Source organism: Poecilia reticulata, chromosome 5, assembly GCF_904066995.2.
Source record: "Poecilia reticulata chromosome 5, P_reticulata-male-v2, whole genome shotgun sequence".
NCBI lineage: Eukaryota > Metazoa > Chordata > Actinopteri > Cyprinodontiformes > Poeciliidae > Poecilia > Poecilia reticulata.
The window spans coordinates 3,503,956-3,523,186 of record NC_088834.1 but is presented as its reverse complement, the minus strand read 5'-3'; the positions used below and the strand labels follow the sequence as shown (position 1 = coordinate 3,523,186).

The 19,231-nt window shown below is 40.2% G+C and overlaps 1 protein-coding gene across 9 annotated transcripts in view; it reads left to right on the top strand.

Annotated features, from left to right (window-relative positions):
- The window catches only part of slmapa (sarcolemma associated protein a), a 57,489-nt gene extending 39,397 nt beyond the window's left edge, over positions 1 to 18,092 (top strand). For 3 of the 9 annotated variants that reach the window (XM_008408374.3, XM_017304858.2, XM_017304859.2), the window contains 15 exons: positions 606 to 644; positions 2,396 to 2,527; positions 4,587 to 4,649; positions 6,119 to 6,178; positions 7,126 to 7,200; positions 7,279 to 7,359; positions 7,705 to 7,764; positions 9,135 to 9,260; positions 9,344 to 9,418; positions 9,494 to 9,594; positions 9,881 to 10,085; positions 10,161 to 10,278; positions 11,331 to 11,502; positions 11,594 to 11,728; positions 16,688 to 18,092. In XM_008408374.3, the coding sequence (XP_008406596.1) occupies positions 606 to 644; positions 2,396 to 2,527; positions 4,587 to 4,649; positions 6,119 to 6,178; positions 7,126 to 7,200; positions 7,279 to 7,359; positions 7,705 to 7,764; positions 9,135 to 9,260; positions 9,344 to 9,418; positions 9,494 to 9,594; positions 9,881 to 10,085; positions 10,161 to 10,278; positions 11,331 to 11,502; positions 11,594 to 11,728; positions 16,688 to 16,783 (1,538 nt within the window). In that variant the 3' untranslated portion in view covers positions 16,784 to 18,092. Of the gene's footprint in view, positions 1 to 605; positions 645 to 2,395; positions 2,528 to 4,586; positions 4,650 to 6,118; positions 6,179 to 7,125; positions 7,201 to 7,278; positions 7,360 to 7,704; positions 7,765 to 9,134; positions 9,261 to 9,343; positions 9,419 to 9,493; positions 9,595 to 9,880; positions 10,086 to 10,160; positions 10,279 to 11,330; positions 11,503 to 11,593; positions 11,729 to 13,434; positions 13,523 to 16,687 lie in introns of all 9 variants that reach the window. The other 6 variants (XM_008408375.3, XM_008408376.3, XM_008408380.3 and 3 more) reach the window with 6 other exon arrangements.
- The last annotated feature ends 1,139 nt before the right edge of the window (positions 18,093 to 19,231 follow it).

The window sequence follows — 19,231 nt, the reverse complement described above, 5'->3', positions numbered from 1 at the left end:
ATAAATCTACAAACCTTTAGAGATTTATCCCAAAAGATTCTTTCCTTAAAGCTGGGACTGCAGCAAAAGTTGGCTCTGCATAAGTGTATTTATTTTACACTTATAGTTTTTGTCTATTTTATATTTTATTATTTTAGTTTGGGGGTTTTTTTATGTATTTTTGGTTATTATTAATTTTATATTTTATTTTATATTTGTACCTATGTTAGTTTAATTTATAGTTTATTTTCTGTTTTTATTTATTTCATAATTTTATTTACATAGTTATATATTTATTAAATAAATTTTCATCCTGGAAAATATTTAGCTTTTAGATCCCACTCGGTGTCGGGCTGTGACATAAAATCAGAATAAAATATTTTGTGGTTTTACTGTAGACGAGGGGTGTGAATACTTATGTCAGACTCATTCGGTTGACTCTTAGTGTGAATTAAACTATAACGTTTGTTTTAAATCGAGCCTTTAATGTGAAATCGGACTCGTTTCTCTCCATGAAGGAACTAAATGCTCTGATGTCAAACATAAAGACTTTCATTAAACTTTAAATCCACCAGCAGCGCCATGAGGTTCATATTCTCTGCTGCTGCTGTTGTTGTTGTTTGCAGTGCGGTTAGAACAGCTGCAGGAGAAAAGCAACAGTGTTGGTGAGTCTCCGTCCAGCTCTGGGGACAACGTGTCCTCTCTTCTTCACCGTCCGTCTGCTTCTCCTCTTCATCCTGCACTAATGATGCATGGCGACTTCCTGCATGACTTGTTTTCCTTTTCCGTAGCTCTCTGTTCATCTGTCTGCTGTGGTGGAAATCTGACTTTTCTTCTGTTTTCATTGCGTTCATTTGGGTTCAAGCTTCGGGCGTCCTCTGGTCCGTTAGGGGCCGACATGTTGAGTCGCTTCGGATGCAGGTTGTAAAACGTTGAATGTGTTCAGATGAAGCGTTTCTAGCAGTTTCCATTAAAACAATATTATCTTATGTTGACTTCCTGGTTCTTAAGGCAGAAAGCTTAGCTCCTTATAGAGCTCCAATGAAACATTTGCTTCATTTTAGTTCATTTTTAACTTTTTTATAATCCTAAAACAGATTTTAATATCACAGTAATATTTAATTATTTTTAAAAAGCTGTTTTAAAATGATTTTCGTCATTTAAGGAAACAAATATCTCCCAACCAGCCTGGCTCTGGGAGATGAAATGATAAATTAACTCAACAGCAAAGTTTGAAAGATAGGAAAGAAAACAACGCCATATTTTGGTAAACCCTTCATACACATCCTCATTAAGTACATTTAATTAACACCACATTTTGAATGGTTCCAAAATAACCTTCCATTGGGTGTCCAAAGTGCGGTCCGGGGGCCGTTTGCAGCCCTTGGACTGATTTCAGTCCGGCCGCTCGATCACATTTACACAAAACTGGTTTATCAGCCCAGATGGCTGATCTGGATTATATTTCTATTTATGCAGGACCTTTCAAAACTAATGTAAGTTACACCACCAACTATTATTCTTCTGTTGAGAAAATGCTTTTGAAGCAGGAATCAATGTTTTTGTTGCTGAAAATACACAAAAGATATAAAGTCAAAGTTAATAGAAAACTGTCAAGTTTCAGGCATTGTTTCCAGTTTTTCTCGTCTTTAAGACAGAAAACAAGAGAGATCAGCTTTGTTCCAGACCTGTCGAGATTTATTGATCCCTTTTTTACAGAAATCTGACTTTGTGAAAAAACAGCAGAAATAGTTTGTTTATATAGATTATTATCGACCAGCAAAACGTTTTTCCAAAAGGGCAAAAAACTTTTGTTTTTTTCGCCTTTATGCAAACACTTTTGCATAGATGTAAAAGTCGCCAGGCTTTCGTCATTAATTCAGTTAATAATCTGAGAATCCCTCTATTAAGAGATTAAATTTAGTTTTCCCTTAAAAGGTCTGAGATTAGAGGATGTGAGGAAGTTTGTTGTGCAGCAGCCGGTGCTGTAATCCTCGTGGATCACGACAGGAGGCTGTGAATCTGATTTGTGATGATGCAAGTAACTGCTGGGTGTGTTTGTTTCTGAGGCAGCTTGTCTCAGGGGGCATGTTGGCACTCTGTCAGATCCAAACTGAGCTTCTTGGATAATCTGGGTTGTTGGTTTTTTTTCCCCTACGGTTTCCAAACTGTCCACGGCTTTGTTTTTCCTTTCTGTGGGTTAAAAGAAGCTTTCGGTCACTGATTGACTTCTGGTGATTGAATGACGACACTGTCCTGTGAGCCCTGCAGGTGACTTGCCTCACTGCACACTTTGCACACAGTAGCCACTCTGCTGAAGGAGCCTGCCCTGATTTTTAAACTGTTCTCTGTGCATGTGTGTGGCTGGTAAACCTTGGACAAAACAGTCTATATATCTGATCTGGTCACATGACAGATGTCTGCCCCGGATCGGTAGAGGAGCCTGTGGAAGTCAAGCAGAGCCTGCAGACCTCTGCGAACTGGGACGAAGACGAGGCGGAAACAGACACCGATGATGGTGCAGTTGGTGAAGATGGAGAGAACAATGGTAGATTAATTATCATAATAACAAAACGTCTGTTTTGGTTGAGACTTTAACAGCTCTCAGAAGTAAAACATAAACAAATAAGCCAGTAGGGTGACCAATGTCTGTTTGATTCACCTATAACTATCCAGCTTTACTTAAAATGAGTTCATCATTTTACTCGTTTCTTCTGCCTTTTGTTTGTTTCTTCCACTTCTACCTTCTGTTCTCGATCACTGGAAACCATTAACATTCTCACAGCCGAATATTATTTTCTCTTTAAAACGCACACACACAGTGACTTGTGAAAGGATTCACAACCTTTGAACTACAAACCTCAAGAGGGTTTTATTGTGATTTTAGGTGATAAAACGACTCAAAAGTAGCACATAAGCTCAACATGGTTTAATGTTCAGACCCTCTTTACTTTGCTCTGCAGAGTCTGACCCTCCTGCTTCCTAAGCGTTGTAGTCGGTGTCACAGTCGTCCTGCAGAAAGGAGACTTGTTCCTCCACTTGTTCACGTTGCAAATGAATCAGGGATACAAAGCCAAAAAACGCCATTGATTAACACTTTCTCACTCGTCCAGCTCCTGACTTGCCACCGGCGCCCTGTCCGAGTAGATGGGTTTAAACCCAAATCAGAGGTTGATGGATGTAAAGATGTACTGTGGTTAGCAACAAAGTTCAGCTGCACCAGACATCATTCAACCCTAAGAGGGCAGCGCTCGGACAGTTTAGGCAAAAATATCACCGAATTAAACAAATTTGCATCAAAATGTCAAAACATAAAGTAGGCACCTTTACAAGCCGGGCAGACAGTTTACTTGCAAAAAATAAATGCAGATGTTTTGTTAAAAACGACTAACATTAACCAAAACTGATGAATAAGCCAATATATCAGGCGTCTCTGGTGGGAATAAAGCCAGTAGAAATCCATTTTATCACCAGAAGAACTTAATCTGCATCCAATTTTTAATTTCTAGCCAACAAATCAAACTCTAAAATTGCTAATGACCCTGAATACTCCATCCACTCTTTGAAACATGACTGTGGCAGCATCATCCTGTGGGGATGTTTTTTTTGTGCATGTGCGAGTAAAACTTTATTCTCCTGTAACGTCAGGAATATTGTGCTTTTCTTAAAGGAATCAAATAGTTTATTTATTTAGATCTTCTAATGCATTTCTAATGTTGTATAAAAAAGGCTTAAGTGGTTAAATAGAAAATCTGCAGATGTGTAAAAGCTTTTTTATCCAATTAGTCATCAGAATAATCGATTACTTTAATAATCGTTAGCTCCAGTTGTGACCAGGAGGTAAAGGCTGCAGAAAGCTCCTGGTTAAAATCCCAGCAGGATTCACTGAGATTAGTGGTGGAAACGTTTCGGAGGTGTGAATCCTTTTAAAAGCTTTGGATTTGATCCTCTTTGTCCTGTAAAACTGCAGCCTCAACGTTTGCTGCCTTAAATCTTCTGTTTTTCATATTTGGATGGTGATTTGGACATAAAAAAGCTCCGTAGTTGGATTCTCCCATAAGGCCTCAGGGTAGCTGTGTTGGATCTGTTAGCTTTGTGGTCATGATGTCGGACCCGGTTGTTCCTTGTTTGCATCCTGATGAGGTCACAGTTGGGGAAAGACGGTTTTCCCTCTGCTCTTTTTGGCTTTGATTTCTGTCCTGTCTGGCGGTCGTCTTTCTGTCTTTTGTTTTGTTGTCTGTCAGCGTTATGCGTCAGCTCTGCCATGCTTTAACCGCTTGAATCTTTTTGTTTTTTCTTTCTGTCGCTGAGTCCTCTCTGCGACTGCCTAATCAGTGTAGCGTTGGGTTTTAGGAACCCATTCAGCTCTACAGCTGCTTTTGATTCTGCTCATTTAAACTAGAAAATCTAGAAAATCTAATTTTACGATGAGGCATAACCAGAGCAAGACGGCGGGAATTGTATTCCAACTTTCCCACGCTGATGACAGCAATCAGTCCTCCTCCAGATGAGATGTTTGTGTTTCTGGGTGTGATGAGCAGAATCAAAACTCTTGAGACCAAAGTGGAAGTGGTCGAAGTTAAGTCGGTTCTTCTTGTTTCCGTCAGACAACTGTCATGTCAACAGTGGAGAAGACTCGACTAGAATCCCACAGTTGATTGAGTGTCCGCGTGAGTACCACCATGCTTTCCTGCTGTCCTCATCCATATCCACGCTGCTGCCCCCTGCAGGCCCGTCAGGAAATTACATTAACAAACTGGGGGGAGGGGATCTTGGTCCACCTGAAAACATCAGAACATGCGACCTAAACTATATTTCAATTTCTTTATTATTTGATTTCAACCAATAGTTTGATAGTTTGAAGTTAATTTTTAGCAAAGAAACACATCTTTGTTCCATTTTATCTTTGGCTGTTCTATTCTTGCCACTGTATTAGGCACACCTTGTTGCCATGATAACTGTCTTAACCCTTCATTGCATAGATTGTAGAATAAGTTTTTGATTAATTGTGATTAATTGATTATTATTTACTAATTGATTAATCATTAACTGGAGGATGCAGACTCAAAAAAAAAAGATAATTTGTGAAAAGATCAACACAGTCAGAGGATTGATCTGAAACTGTACAAAAAATATGCATTTAAGTTAAAAAACCTCTGTCTGTAAATCTGTTGTACCCAGAAATCCTCCAGCGGCAGTTTTGGCTTCACCAGGTTCAGTTTCTGTAAGGAAATTGAAATGAGTGAATTTGTATTAATACTTGCAATCGCCACTTCCTGTAGGGAATTTTTACTTGCCCTTAGCTGTGGGTTGTATCCCAAAAGGAAACTAAATGTTGTCATAATCAGCCAAGTATCTTCAGAGAGCCGCTGTCGCTGGTGAAGCTGTGGGCAGGAAGAATCTCCAGTAGCAGTCAGGCTTGCAACTCGTCTGAAAAGGCCTCTGACTGAAGACTGCTGCTGTATGACGGTCTCATGACATGTCTTGACATGCCAACGGCTCCACTTCCAGGCGGCACAGACGATATTTCACAGAAACGTTTTCCTGGATGACACCATCAGCTTTGCTAATCCACCTCATTTGTTTTTGCCGCTCCTGTTTAAATCTCTGAATAGTTTGAAATCTTGGCAGAGACACTTTGGAGTCGGGGACATCGGAAGTTGTTGATGATCCAGAAAACGTTTGTGGCGTATTAGCTTCGGTTTTTCTGTGTTTTTGATGCGAAGTTATGGAGCTAATCATCGCTAACGCAAGAAAACGACAACTACAGATGACTTGTTAGCCAATCGGTTTGCTCCTCAGTAAAATTATAAGTCGGCGTCTGACCTCTCCTAGTGACAACATAAAAACACAGTGGGAAGTGTTGCCATAGAAACAAAACCAACAAAAGTTTCTGCTAAAAGCGTTAGCTTTACTGTACATCTTTGCTTTTTCCAGGATCTGACTGCCTCACTTCCTGATCAAACCTTTTAGAGGTTTTCACCCCGATGAATTCGGAGTTGATTCCTCCACTAATGAACTACCGATGCTGCAATTTGATACAATTTCTGCATGAAGATAAAATAATACTTTTAATTCTTTGTATATTTTTAGTCTTGTCGACAAACTTGTTTTATTTCTGTTCTGTTTTTTTCTGCAGCCGTCAAGCAGCTGAAGGAGAACGTCTGCTCTTCGATTCACAAACTGGCCAACTTTGATGGTAGGAGTCAACCTGCTTGGTCAGAAATAAGGCTGAAATGGACTTTTTAGGCTTTTTTAGAAATATTGTAGGATCTAACATACCAAATGTTTTATATATTAAACTTTAACCATACTTTAAACCAGGGGTGTCAAACTCCAGTCCTCGAGGGCCGGTGTCCTGCAACTTTTAGAAGTGCCTCTGCTGCACCACACCTGAATAGAATAATTAGGTCATTAGCAAGGCTCTGGAGAACTGAGGAGGTAATTAAGCCATTTGATTCAGGTGTTTTGTACCTGTGGCACATCTAAAAACTGCAGGACAGCGGCCCTTCAGGACTGGAGTTTGACACCCCTGCTTTAAACAAAGGCATGGTTTTAAAACAAAGGTTTTATTTTACTGTTCCACCATGCAACATGAATGCCAGAGAAAAGACGGATTTTGCTAAATTGTCCCAGAAATTATTGCGATAAAGAAGAAAATTGTTATTTTGATACCATTTCCATCTCGTATAAAGACATTGGCAGGATGATGCAAGTTCTCCCTTTAGGACGACGAAACTTTCATTTTGCACTCCACACTTTTTAGTATCCAAAATAACAACCAGATGCAATAAATAAAATTGAAATAAGAACCACAAACAGCTGAAACCGTAATCAAAAATGAACAATTAAGTTTCTGTAAGCAAAATTGCCCTTCAAAAAATATTAGAATGGCTCAAAATGGAAAGTATTAAACTCATTTTAATTTATCATGTGATTAATTGTTTATTGCAACAGGCTTACAAAAGACTATTATTCTAATCTGGTATAAATGTAACAAATTCTGGAGTTTTTAAAAGAGCCCAGAGTAATTATTATATTATATAAAGTGATATTATTGTTCAAATTCATGTTTTGGTTCTGATTCAAGATAAAACAAAGACACCAACTGTAAATGAGCGTTTTCCTGTTCCTGGATGTTTGCAGAAGTGATGGACGCCCACCTGCAGAACAACCAGGCGCCAGACGACGACCTGCTGGCCAGCCCCGACCGCCTCAAAGGTGAAGCTCTCTGACACGACGCACCTTTAACGGCGTCACCTGAGCGCGCTCAGTCTGCTCACGTTCTGCTCCCAACAGGAAACCAGATGGACGCCAAAGAGTCCGACATGTCCGACACGCTCAGTCCCAGCAAAGACCGGAGCAGCGACGACACGTCAGGTCAGCAGAGATCAGGAAGAGGGATTTCGTTTTTAAAGAGGCAGAATTATGTCGAGTTGACTTTTGTTTTTTTTTTAATGTTATAACATGTTATAATGTGATTCCCGATTCAAACCCGGAGTGTTGCCTTGATTCTTTCATGCATGTTTGAGAAATCCTTTAGCCTCCATGGCAACCATTCAGCTGAGCAGAACGCCCGGTTGGACCTAGCTCCGCCTTCGAGGTGCAGCTCCTCCTCTAAGCTGCGGTTTCCAAGCTTCTGCCTCTCTGAGCAACTCTGAGCTTCGGATGTGAATCGTGTTGAAGTGTTTTTATTTGGCCTCATGTCCCGTTTGCTGGTTTCAGACGGCAACATGAACGACCAGGAGCTGAACGAACCCCAGAACAGAGTCGCTCTCCTCAAAGGTAACGCTTTGGAGGTTTGGGGGCACAAAAGAAAACAGTTTTCAGACTTTATTCAGTTTTATAAATGATACGAATAAATAAAAAGAAAATAGTAATTTATTTACTGTTTTTCACCTAAATGTAACTTTTGATTTTTCCACATCGAACAAATGATTTATCCAGATTTTTATTATTTTTTTAAGTTCTGGATGATGATTTTAAAAATCTTAAAAAGTTGTTTGGCTGCCTTTTAGGCCTCTGGATCCTCCTGGATCAGCTTCAACTCCAGCTGTGGTTCTAGTTTATCCAGAACTGACGCATTTGGAAAGTACTTGATTTCTGCATAAAGTCCCTGAAAGTCTTTGAGATCAAACACAGTTTTGTAACAAAGTGCAATCTAGATTAGATAAACAGCTTAAATTTGGAAAACGTTATAAACGGTTGATACCAGATATTTACATACACTTAATAAAAAAACAAGGATGCATTTTTTTCCTCATTGTGGAGAAGAAAAAAAGAAATTCAGACATAAATTCTTGCTGTATTTTAGTTAACCTTAAACAGTCACGACATTATTAACGATAATAAATTATGTTTTCTGTAGTTTGTATTGTTTTCATCTCCAAAGTGGTTCTGGAAAAGTTTTTACCTTGAAAAAGCTTGAAAAGTGCCTGAAGGAAAAGTGAACATAACCTTGTAGTTTAGTCAGCTGATTTGCAGAAATGTTTCAGATTTTAAGATTCAGCCGTCTGCAGAGCCAAATGGACCCGGATAGCGGCTGGTGGTTGAAACTTAAATGTCCAGAGAGCGGCGGAAGATTTGAGTCTGAAAATGTTTTAATGGAAATGTTGCTTTTTACATGTCTGTTGTTGTGCTTCAGCGATTAATTGTGATTAATCGATTATTGAAATAATTGTCAACTACTTTATTAACCGTAACCCTTTTAAGTCTGTAATTGGAATATACAGACTTAAAGAAAAGCAATTTAATGAAAGAATGACGCACTTGGCGCTGCAATGAAGCCAAAACTGTACAAAAATCTGTACATTCAAATTTAAAATAAAAAAGTTCTTCTGTCTGTAAATCTGTTCTTCCAGGTGTTTCAACTTCCTGGTTCAAATCATGTAACAAAAAGAAAACAAATCCTATTAGGCATTTTTTGCTATCCAGTTATTAATCAGTTAATCCAAAAAATAATCACCAGATCAGCCCCACACTTGATTTATATCATCGTTTATTACAAATGATCAAGCACTTACTGAGGGAATATTTTATTGGATTTTGGACAATAAAATGCTTCTAATTCTGCAGGATGTGCCAGTTTCTTAATAATTGATGAGTAAAATAGCTGTTAGTTGCGTTGCTTTGAATGGTTTTGTTTGTGTTTTTAGCGGAGTTGAATCGAGCCGGTCTGGACGCTGGAGACACGGAGAACGTCATCAGCTACCTGCACAGGGAACTTCTGGAAGCCCAGGACCTGGCCAACACCGGGAAGCAGAAATGTCTGGAACTACAAGGTAGATTCCCTCTGACTGGTCAGACGGCTGTCTCCTGACTCTTTGTGTTTTAATGTCCAAGTGTCGGGACTCTCTGTCTGCAGCTCTGCTGGAGGAGGAGAGGAGGAGTAACTCCAAGCTGACTGAGGAGTCGACCAAACAGATCCAGTACCTGCAGAGTGAGTACGGGCGTTAGGAGAACATGCGGCGGACGGGTCTGGGTCTAACCTGTCCCCTGGCTCTGTGTGGTGCAGCTCAGCTCGGGAAGCTGCAGGCCGACATGGAGGCCCTGAGGGAGCAGAGGGAGAGCACCATCTGCAGCACCAGGGAGGATCTGTACTGCGCCCAGGAGGAGGTAATCAACATGTCCGGGTTTCATTTAGCTAACGGAGTCGTTCTGCCGCTGCAGCGCGGCTACGAGCGACAAGCAAAAGAATCGTCGTTTTATCCTCCACCGTTGTGCACATGTGCAAAATGTTTAACAATAGTCTATAATGGGCTAATTGTAAATTTATCGGCGGTTGGTCGGACGACGTTGGATTCAGGTTTTAAGTATAATCCAGGAAGGTCTTAAAAAGTCTTAAATTTGCTTTGGTGAATCTTGGTGGATCCACTCACCCTGGTTCTGTTTCGGCTGTCAGATTATCGTCCTGCGACACGCCATGGAGACGGCCACAGCCGATCGTGAGCGCGAGATCGCCGCCCTGCAGGCGGATCTGGGCGGCGTGCGCACGGAGCTGGAGCACTGGAGGAGCACGGCGGCCAAGTACGAGGAGGAGATCAGCCGGCTGCAGGAGGCCTTTGCTCAGCAGCAGCAGCAGCAGAACACGGCCAGCCAGCTGCAAGGTGGCGCCTGCGTCCGCGTCGACGTCCGGCTGCGCCGCAGAAAGCTTCACGGCTCTACTCTGCTCTCTCTTCCAGAGGAGTGTGCAGCTTTGCAGCACCGCTGTGCGTCTCTGCAGCAGGACTGTGACGGTCTGAGAGCTGAGCGGAGAGACCTGACGGACAGACTGCAGCACCTGGAGGCGGAGCTCAGCAGGTACCAACACAAAGTCCAGTCAACGTCTGTCTGTAGAAAGAGCTGCGCTCTTATTAAAGCTCACAATGATGAAATACAACATAAAAATCTTTGTAAAAATGTTTCAGTTGTGACTTTTTGAAATTTGGCCTTTTTATTTCATATACAAAAAATAAAGAGCTGATGTTTCTGAAAATAATATGAGGATAGTTGAGGGAAAAAAATCCCATCTCACATTGTGTCCCTGCACTAAAAAACACAAAATATCACCAAAAATCTTTAGTTAAGTTTCTAGCGTCCTATTTAATGTAGGACAAAACTATCTGTGAAGTGACTTTTCAGCAGGATAGGAGCTTTTTTTTTAAATCAGTAATTCCTTAATATTGATGAAAAAGTACTGGTTCCACTTGCAGATTATTTCACTTAAATGAAAAATGTTTTTATAGGTGAAATAATCTGCCCATAAGGCTAAAACTTTTTAAAGGAATTATTGATGCTAAACAAGCTCCTAAATCTTGCTGAAAAGTTACTTGTAACTTAGTTTTGTCTTATTTTCCATATCTTAAGATATTTGCATCAGAAACTAAACCAAAAACACTTGGTAAGATTTTGTGTTTTTGCAGTGTGGGGTTGTAAATTACCTCTGCACAATACGTCCGATATTTAATAATTTCACTGAACTCCGATCCAGAACCGCAAAGCATTCTGGGAGATGCAGGTAGAGGAAAGGCTTTAGCTGCTCAGCCTCTCACGGCCAGGTAAGCTAGGTCTGTGGCATCAGCTCTCTCACTTAACCTTTGGTTACCTAGCAACTCACTCACTCTTTGGTTACCTGGCAACAGCATGTTGAGTAACTGGTGCAGCAGCAGTTTAAGGTTTTGCCTCATATCTGCTTAAAAAACAACTTAGTGGAGTGAAAACTGTGGATAAAACACCGAAAGCTGATCGATAATTATTGATATCAGCTGATATGAAATGCTTACAGCCTTTTAATGTCTGGTCCTGATGGTGGGTTACCGGGTCTCTTGTGTTCCGGTTCTGGACCTGAATGTGCCGTTTCGTGTCGTTTCCAGCACCAGGGAGCAGAGTCTGGTCCTCAGCAGCAGTCTGGAGTCTCTGGAGAAGCGGAAAGAGGTTCTGCAGGACAAACTGGGTTCTCTGGAGAACCAGCACCTGGAGGACGCCAGCAGGCTGAAGACGCAGCTGGACCAGGCCCAGGCCCGAACACACACCCTGCAGAAAGAGGTTCGCCACTGATCCGCCGTTCGCCACGGCGGTTTGCAGACAGGAAGTGACGCAGGTCTGCTCTCTCTCTCTCTCTCTCCCCCCGCTGCAGTATGAAGACACTCAGTCTCAGCTGTTTGACCTGCGGCGGCGCTACGAGAAGACGGAGCAGGAGAAGCTGAACATCCACCAGGAGCTGGAGCAGTGCCGCAGCAGCCTGAAGCTGCTGCAGGACAAGACCAGCTCTGTGAGTCCTAACAGAAGTAAAAAAATCAGCCGTTCGGTTGCAGGATTTTCACTCCCAGCTCAGATCGATGAGCAGCGCAGAGTACAAATAAATAAACTCACGCAAGAGTTGAACCACTTCAACATGTAGTAAAATGTAGCCGTCCAAGAAATTCCTCAGGTAAGATATAGAAAAATATCTGGTATAAAATTTACTCAAGTACTGATCAAATTATCAATCATTTAATTTTTAGAAATTACTTCAACTGAACAAAATATAAAGTTAAGTGGAAATTTTAGTATTTTAAGGACGAAAATGACAATAATTCATATAAGTAACAAAATAAGGGAAAAGTTTCCAAATCAGATTTTTCTTCAATGTAAAAATATGAAACTAACAAAACCTGCAGGTCTGTCTGTCTGTCTGTCCGGTGGATTTATGGTTAAAATATGTTTGTTTTTCATTCAGTGGGTGGAAAATCCAGAAATTTTACTCAAGATTAGAAATACTTTATAATAAAATTACTCAAGTAAAAAGTACAGCGTAGTAGAAATACTCCTAAAAGTAATTTGATTTTTCAAAAAAGTTACTCGGGTTAATGTGAGTAGTTACTACCCAACTGTCAGGAAATGTTTTAAAACGTTGTTTTCAGCTCATCACTTTGTTTTGTTGTTTTTATTTTCCGGAGCTGATTTCTGAGCAGCATGTTGGATTGTTTTTATGATCTAAAGTTCATTCAGTGAGGCGGAGCAGCTTCTTCTTCTCCTGTTCCTCTTCCTCCTCTCCAGCTGATTATCGTCTCGCTGTCTTTATGCAACACTGAGCTCTAAAGTAGGGTTGTCAAAACAATCTAAACTTTATAAATTATTTAATTAATGATATATTTGGGGATTTATCGTATCGTTTATCATGATACATTTCATGTCATAAGAATTTAGATTTTTCGTTTTGACGATAAATCCCGATTAATGATGATCAAACTGCCCCTATTTTAGTTTTACTTGTTCAGCATCGATAAATACTGATCAATAAATTTGGAAATACAGTTATCGTGTGCAATTTGGTGATTTAAATCACGCTTTGTAAATAGGAATGTTTATTTGTGTTTTTGGGGCTTTAATTGCTGTGACACACAGTCAGTCATACAGTTACCTTAAACATGTAATAAATAGTTTTTAACGCAGAATTACTGCAAAACGCCATGATAAAAGTGGTAAATGTCCAACATACGGTAACGTAACAAACCGTTTTAGTTCGCAGCTCTTTGTTTGTTTTGAGAAACAGGAAAGTGACATTTCAGATGTTAACGTTTCCATAAATGACGGCTGAATTCTCACTAGTCTTGCATGAATAAGGAAGTTAAACTGTCATATCATTGTTAATCGAATTGTTTAAATTGTCCAGCTTCATGACAACCTTCTTCTGCTGAGGATGAAAAACATTTTTAATAAATTAAACCCCTTAACAGACACTGGAAACGCCTGAAGTCAGATAATGTGGCCAGAATTGGATTAAATTTCAGTTCAGTAAAATGAAAGCCAGTTTGTTCGCATTTGTTCATGTCGGCTGATTTCCTCTGGTGTTTCGGATCGTAAACAGCAGCTCTGTAGGATGAACCGACTCTCCTCCGCCCTCCCTGCCCCGCTGCAGCTGCTCCATCCTCCATGTTGTTTTGTTTGGTTGATTTGCTGGCTGATTTCTTCTTATCCCTCCCTTCCTCCCTCTAGCCATCCATATTGCAGCCTGTCCAAGCCATATTCATGGGCCTTGTCCTGGCTCTGCTGTACTGGTGTTTCGGCCAGTTGTGGTAGAAAGGTACACACCGACATGACATGAGTCTGTCCTGCTGCCTCCATCTGTCTGTCCATCTGTGACCTCTGGAAGGGAAGTGCTGAGGTGAAGTTATTGTTCTGATCTGGGATCAGTTCAGGCTCTCAGGTCGATCTGATCAGATGTTTATCATCACCTTTTCCTCCACAAAGTTTTGTATGGAAGAAGATTAGGGCCACTAAAAAAAAAAAGAACTTACTTCTTTCCTCCAATAATTTTTATTTTTATTTTATACTTTTGCAGAACCACGACTGCCAATTTATATTTTAGGCTTATAAACTTGGGCATAGTGATCAATTACAAGGTGATTAATCTGATTAAATGCTTTGATCTATTTACGGCACTACATTATTTGAATTTGCTTTGTGTTTATTTCAGATTTAGTGGACAGAGACGAATATAAAGTTGTTCGGCAGAAACAAGTCAACAGTTCATTTCTGCTCCTTCACCTGCAGAAAGAGAGAAAAACCAAAGCAAATCCGAGAAACCATGGCAACAAACATGCATCTATGACAACAATTATTATTTCACTGAAAATTACATGGTGCCAATTAATACAACAAATATAATAAACATTGGTCGTTTATCGGACCGATACGATAATTTATCGATGCATCGTGCATAAACTAGCCTAGCAAACACGTATACTTCAGGGTCACTGAGTCGGCTGGGAAAATCGAACCCTGAGCAGAGATCAGCAGGACTTTGACTTCACCTCCTGAACTTCCTATGAGGACCGACTGTCCTCTTCTTCATCTTCATCATGTGTGGAGCGTCTGGTGTGAGCAGCTCTGACCGCATGGCCATCATTCACACCGAGATCCTCCAGGGGGCAGCAGACTCCCAGCACACATGGACCGCTTATTTAAAGGGATACCGCACTGTAAAAGCTACTTGAAACGCAATAAAATGACTAAAATTAAGGCAAATTTTACATAATATGATCTGAGTGTGTAACACTTTTCAAAATAAAAGTCTGAGTTACAAATTGTGGAATCTTCTCAGATTTTAGTGAATTTAATCATGAAACGTTGCTAAAGGAAACATCCTTCACGTTAAGCCTGAATTGTTTTTTTTAATTGTATTGATAATCTGGTTTATTAATGGTCCAGTCAAAGCCCAGACACGATGAGGCCAAACTCCTGGTATCTCTTTAAATCACTAACAGCTCCTCGTTCACCACGGCTCTCTCCTTCATCCTGTCTTTGTTTTCTGCAGGATTTGTCGGCTCTTTAATCACTTTTCTTTGGTTTGCTGCATGCCGTTTGCTCCCGTCTGTCTGTCTGTCTGTTTGTTTGTCTGTCTGTTTGTTTGCAGGTTTTTTTCGTTTTGCTCTCGAACTGATTCACTGGGTTTTGTTTCCTGCAGCCATTGGCAGATTCATTTTCACTCCCATGGTTTGCTTTTTGTTTTTATTTGGTACAACTTTCTCTTTTTCTGCTTCTGCTCTTTAATTACTTCTTCTTTTTTGTCTCCTGCAGTCCCAAAAGTGATGAATATGGTTTTCCTTTTTGAACGTTTAGGTTGTTTTTATTTGAATTTATTTGCATTCCTGCTCCTCCTTAACCATCTGAGGGGAAGATCTCGTTAATAAGCCTTTCCTTCATGTCTCGATGTTTGCAGAGCGCTGCCTGTTCTCAGCAGCTGCACATCTGTTGTGCGTTTGAACAGATGACAGGAGAATTGAAAGGTTGACTCGGTCTTGAACCGCGTTCAGGTATCTGTGATAAACGAGCCGGACCTGGACGGTGCCGAGGCGCGGACAGATTTTTATGAAAGAAACGTCCGTTCTGGTCGAGGAGAAGATGGAGACAATTTGGCGTGTTTAGGAGTTCAAACCCGCAGGGGAAGAAACGAGGATGTGGATCAGTTCCAACCGGGACAGCAGATGGAGACATTTTATTTCTGACGGCTTTATTCGCTTCAGTTCTCATGTCAACAGGAGGAGAGAATGTGTTTAGAACCGGTACCATTTAGGTTCTAAATTATTATAAAATCACGTGACAGGCGTTTTGCTGGATGATAATTATTGCAAAAAAACTAAATCTTGTTATTTTGGGTCCGTTTTCCAAGTAATGTAATAACAAGAACACATTCACTAAGATCTTTAAATTCTAAGGAACGTTTGACGCTGCAACTGGGAGACATTTTAATTATCCAAAATAAAAAAATAAAATGAACTGTGGAGTTTCTGTAACAACAGTGGCTGAGACCAAAGCACCAGAACCAGGACTTTTGTCAACCAGTTTTTATTAGACTGAAACGATAAATCAAATGGAAATGATTGAGTTTGTTTTAATTCATCATGTGATTAATTGATTTGCTGCCACAGGCCTAGCAGAGAACAGAAAGTCCAGCCCCCTTTTCAGCTTTTCTAGGTCCTGAAGTTATTTCAGTTTAGCCTCAAACTACAGAAAAACTCCCAACAGATTCGCTGTTTATCAACACAAGTGGAAAAACTGCGTCTGTGAGAATCACAGCCACCAAACAGACGTGGTTCTGTTTACAGAACCGGGGTCCAAACTGGGACATTTAGGCCGCCGCCGGGCCACAAAATCCATAAAATAAAAACTAAATTTAAAAGAAATTTTGAGTCATCAGTCGTTTTTAAATTTTGCTGCCAAATTTTTACCATTTTGACTTCTGGTTGACGGCATAAACAAATCACTTCAGGTGCCTAAATTGGCCCACGGGCCACGCTTTGGACACCCCTGATTTATCCTTCAATTCTGAATCCTGAATTTAAATGTGTTCAATCAAGTCCAAAAGAATTTGGAAACTAGATTTTCTTTTATACCTCAAATGAGCAAAAATCCTTTTTAAGTTTTGGTTCTTGCTACAAAAAGCTGGTTGACTTTTATTTGCTTGATTTTAGTGTTTTAGTTTTTTTGGACAGAAAGTTTGGACTCCCCGGAATCAGAGTGAAATGAGCTGGACTGTGACCCGGTACCGCTCCAGGCCGCGTTGAAAAGATTTAGAACCATGTTTTTAATTTAAGAAGAGAATAAATATCATCTTTTGGACTGACTTTTATCTCTTCTCTCATCCTTCAGGGTGATTTTCTGACTCTCTTTGGTTCTTGTTGGGTCCAGTTCTGCTGACTAACCGGGTTTGGTCCGTTTTTTTTTTGTTTTTTTTCCCCCCTGACAGAGCGGCTGGAGCCCCTGGATGCCGGTCATCGCAGTGATGGTCGCCGTGACGGCAGCCGTCCTTTACCCCAACCTGTCCAAGAGCAGCGCCGCCTGAGACGCCGCCGCCACCGCCGCGCCGCTTTGTGTAAAAAAAGCAAAAACTAAACACAAAAAAGAAAAAAGAGAAAGATTGTACATAATTGTAGAGGGAACGTGGAGGTCGTGTTTCCTGCAGAGGACTCGGATACTTCCTGGTTTATTTTTTTGGAGTTCTGTCATTTTTATTCTCTGACTTCTTGGTCGGGTCTCTCTGGGTGACGAAGCGCCGAAGGTGAAACGTTCCAGTTTTTTTTTTCTCTCTCTACTGAAACATTTACAGATATTTATATCAAAAGTCTGCATCATTTACTCCAAAAAAAAAGAAGAGATTTCCTGTTTTTCTTGTTTTTTGGAGCAGATGATTCCGCGTTTGGTTATTTCCTTCAGCAGTTGACACTACCAGCCTGGAAAACAATCCGCTGGACAGCGTTCACACCGAGGCGCCACGTTTTTGTTCTTCTTCGGGGAAATTTGGGGTTAAAACTTGAAGCCAAATTGTTGAAATTCAGATTAATATTTTTTACTTTTGTGTTTTGGTTTTTAGTTTGTTTTTAGGGGGGCGCAGGAATCGGGGGGGTGGGTTTAAGTGCCTCTGATGTTACTAACAAACACTGCATGTGTGCAGAGAAAAACACACATTTTGACCACCAGAGGCCCGTCGGTGCTGAGAGTCGGGCTGTGATGTCATCATTTCGGCAAATAAAGCAGAAAATCTTCATGATGTTCATAATTCATCAGAGAACGGGAAAGTTTTGGTCTCATTTGAGCAAAAGTTGAAAAAATGCTTCCTGCTATGATTTTTCTAGAGAAAATTTAACTTTCAAGTCCGGATTAGAGAAATAAACGTATTTATGACAGTTTGAGACCAAACCTTAACATCGGGTTTCGTTTTTTTTCCCCAACGCATCCAAACGCGTCACAAGCAGCAAACATGGCCGCCGACTCGTTAGCGCCCGGGCCTCTGAACGTTTGTTTTTTTTATTCAACAGTAACGAGCTCTGTGGGTGGTTGTCGGTTCACACGTTGGGCAACGTTCGTCATCGTCCGTGTTAATCTGTCTCGTCTCCGTGTCGATTCAAATAATAATAATAATAATAAATAATAATAAAAGACAGCGAACAAATATTCCTGATGTTTGAAGAAAAAACACTAAAGTTACAGAGAGAATTGTAAAATAAAAGGTTTGATGAATGACGTGCGACTAGACTTATTTTGTTGAGATTGTTTAGAGTTATGAGAGGTGAGAGCTGTTGTAGAGAAATGTTATTGAATATATGCAGAGAAATGTTTTTGGATTAAAGTTGTAGCAAAGCTGACCCACCAAACCCGCCTGCAGCCTCTTCAATCACTTCTCACTTACTGAGACGAGTGTTTTTACTGGAAATGTCTCCAAAAACGAGGGTAACTTTTCTGTTGAAGCTCAAAACCAAAGTACAGATTTCAAAGTGCATCGGAAGCAGCAATCTAAAAAAAAATCACTTTGTCTGATTTTTAAATGAATAATTGGCCAAATTAAATATTTGGTTGCTTACCTACTGTGAAGCACGGCGGTGGTAGAGTCATGATTTGGACTGAAACCTGTTAGAATGAGACTCTTCAGTCAGAGGCCTCTCCTGATTTGCTGTAAGACTGTTACTGGATAATATGAGTTACACTGCAAAAACCAACTCTTACCAAGTGTTTGCCTATTTTTAATTAATTATTACATAAATCTAACTTACAGATGACTTTTCAGCCATCTAATAAAGCTTCTTTTCAGTAAATAACGCCTTAATTTTTTTTAAAGTACTAGTTCCATTGGTAGATTATTTCCATTATAACACATTTTTAAGTGTAATAATCTGCCTTTTCTATTTAATCAATATTGAAGATTTATTTTCTGAAAAACAAACTAACTTAAAATTTAATCATGTTAGTTTTGTGGAAATATTTGCTCTAGAAACTTGTTTTTGCAGTACAATGACTTTAAATGTCCCCTTAAAGTCGCATTTAAATAATTGTACCAATTATTTGGTACAATTCAAATAATTTATTTGAATTGTACCAAATAATTTACTATATTTGGGACAAATATCCTAAATTAAATGGTAAACATGGCAGCATATTTTCAACAAAACGTCTGAAAAAAGAATCATGGAGCTGCAATGGTTTAGTCAAAGTTTTCTTTCTGCTCCTTCTGTAAGGCAGCAACCAGCGAGTTTTAATGTATTTTTTTTAATTAATAATAATTTAACAGGTTTCTCTGTTTTGTGAAAAAGTTTTATCTGAAGTCAGAAACCTGGTGAATTTGGGTTTCTGTTTTCTGCTTCGGCTGTTTCTTAAACTGATGAGCAAAGGTCAAAGAGTCTCTGAGACGTTCAGTTTTTACAGTGCGGACCCGGTGAAGACCCGAACAGGAGACGGGTCCGGACCCGAGTCCTGGCCTGTTCCCCGGACGTCTCGGCACGACAATCCGGCATCAATC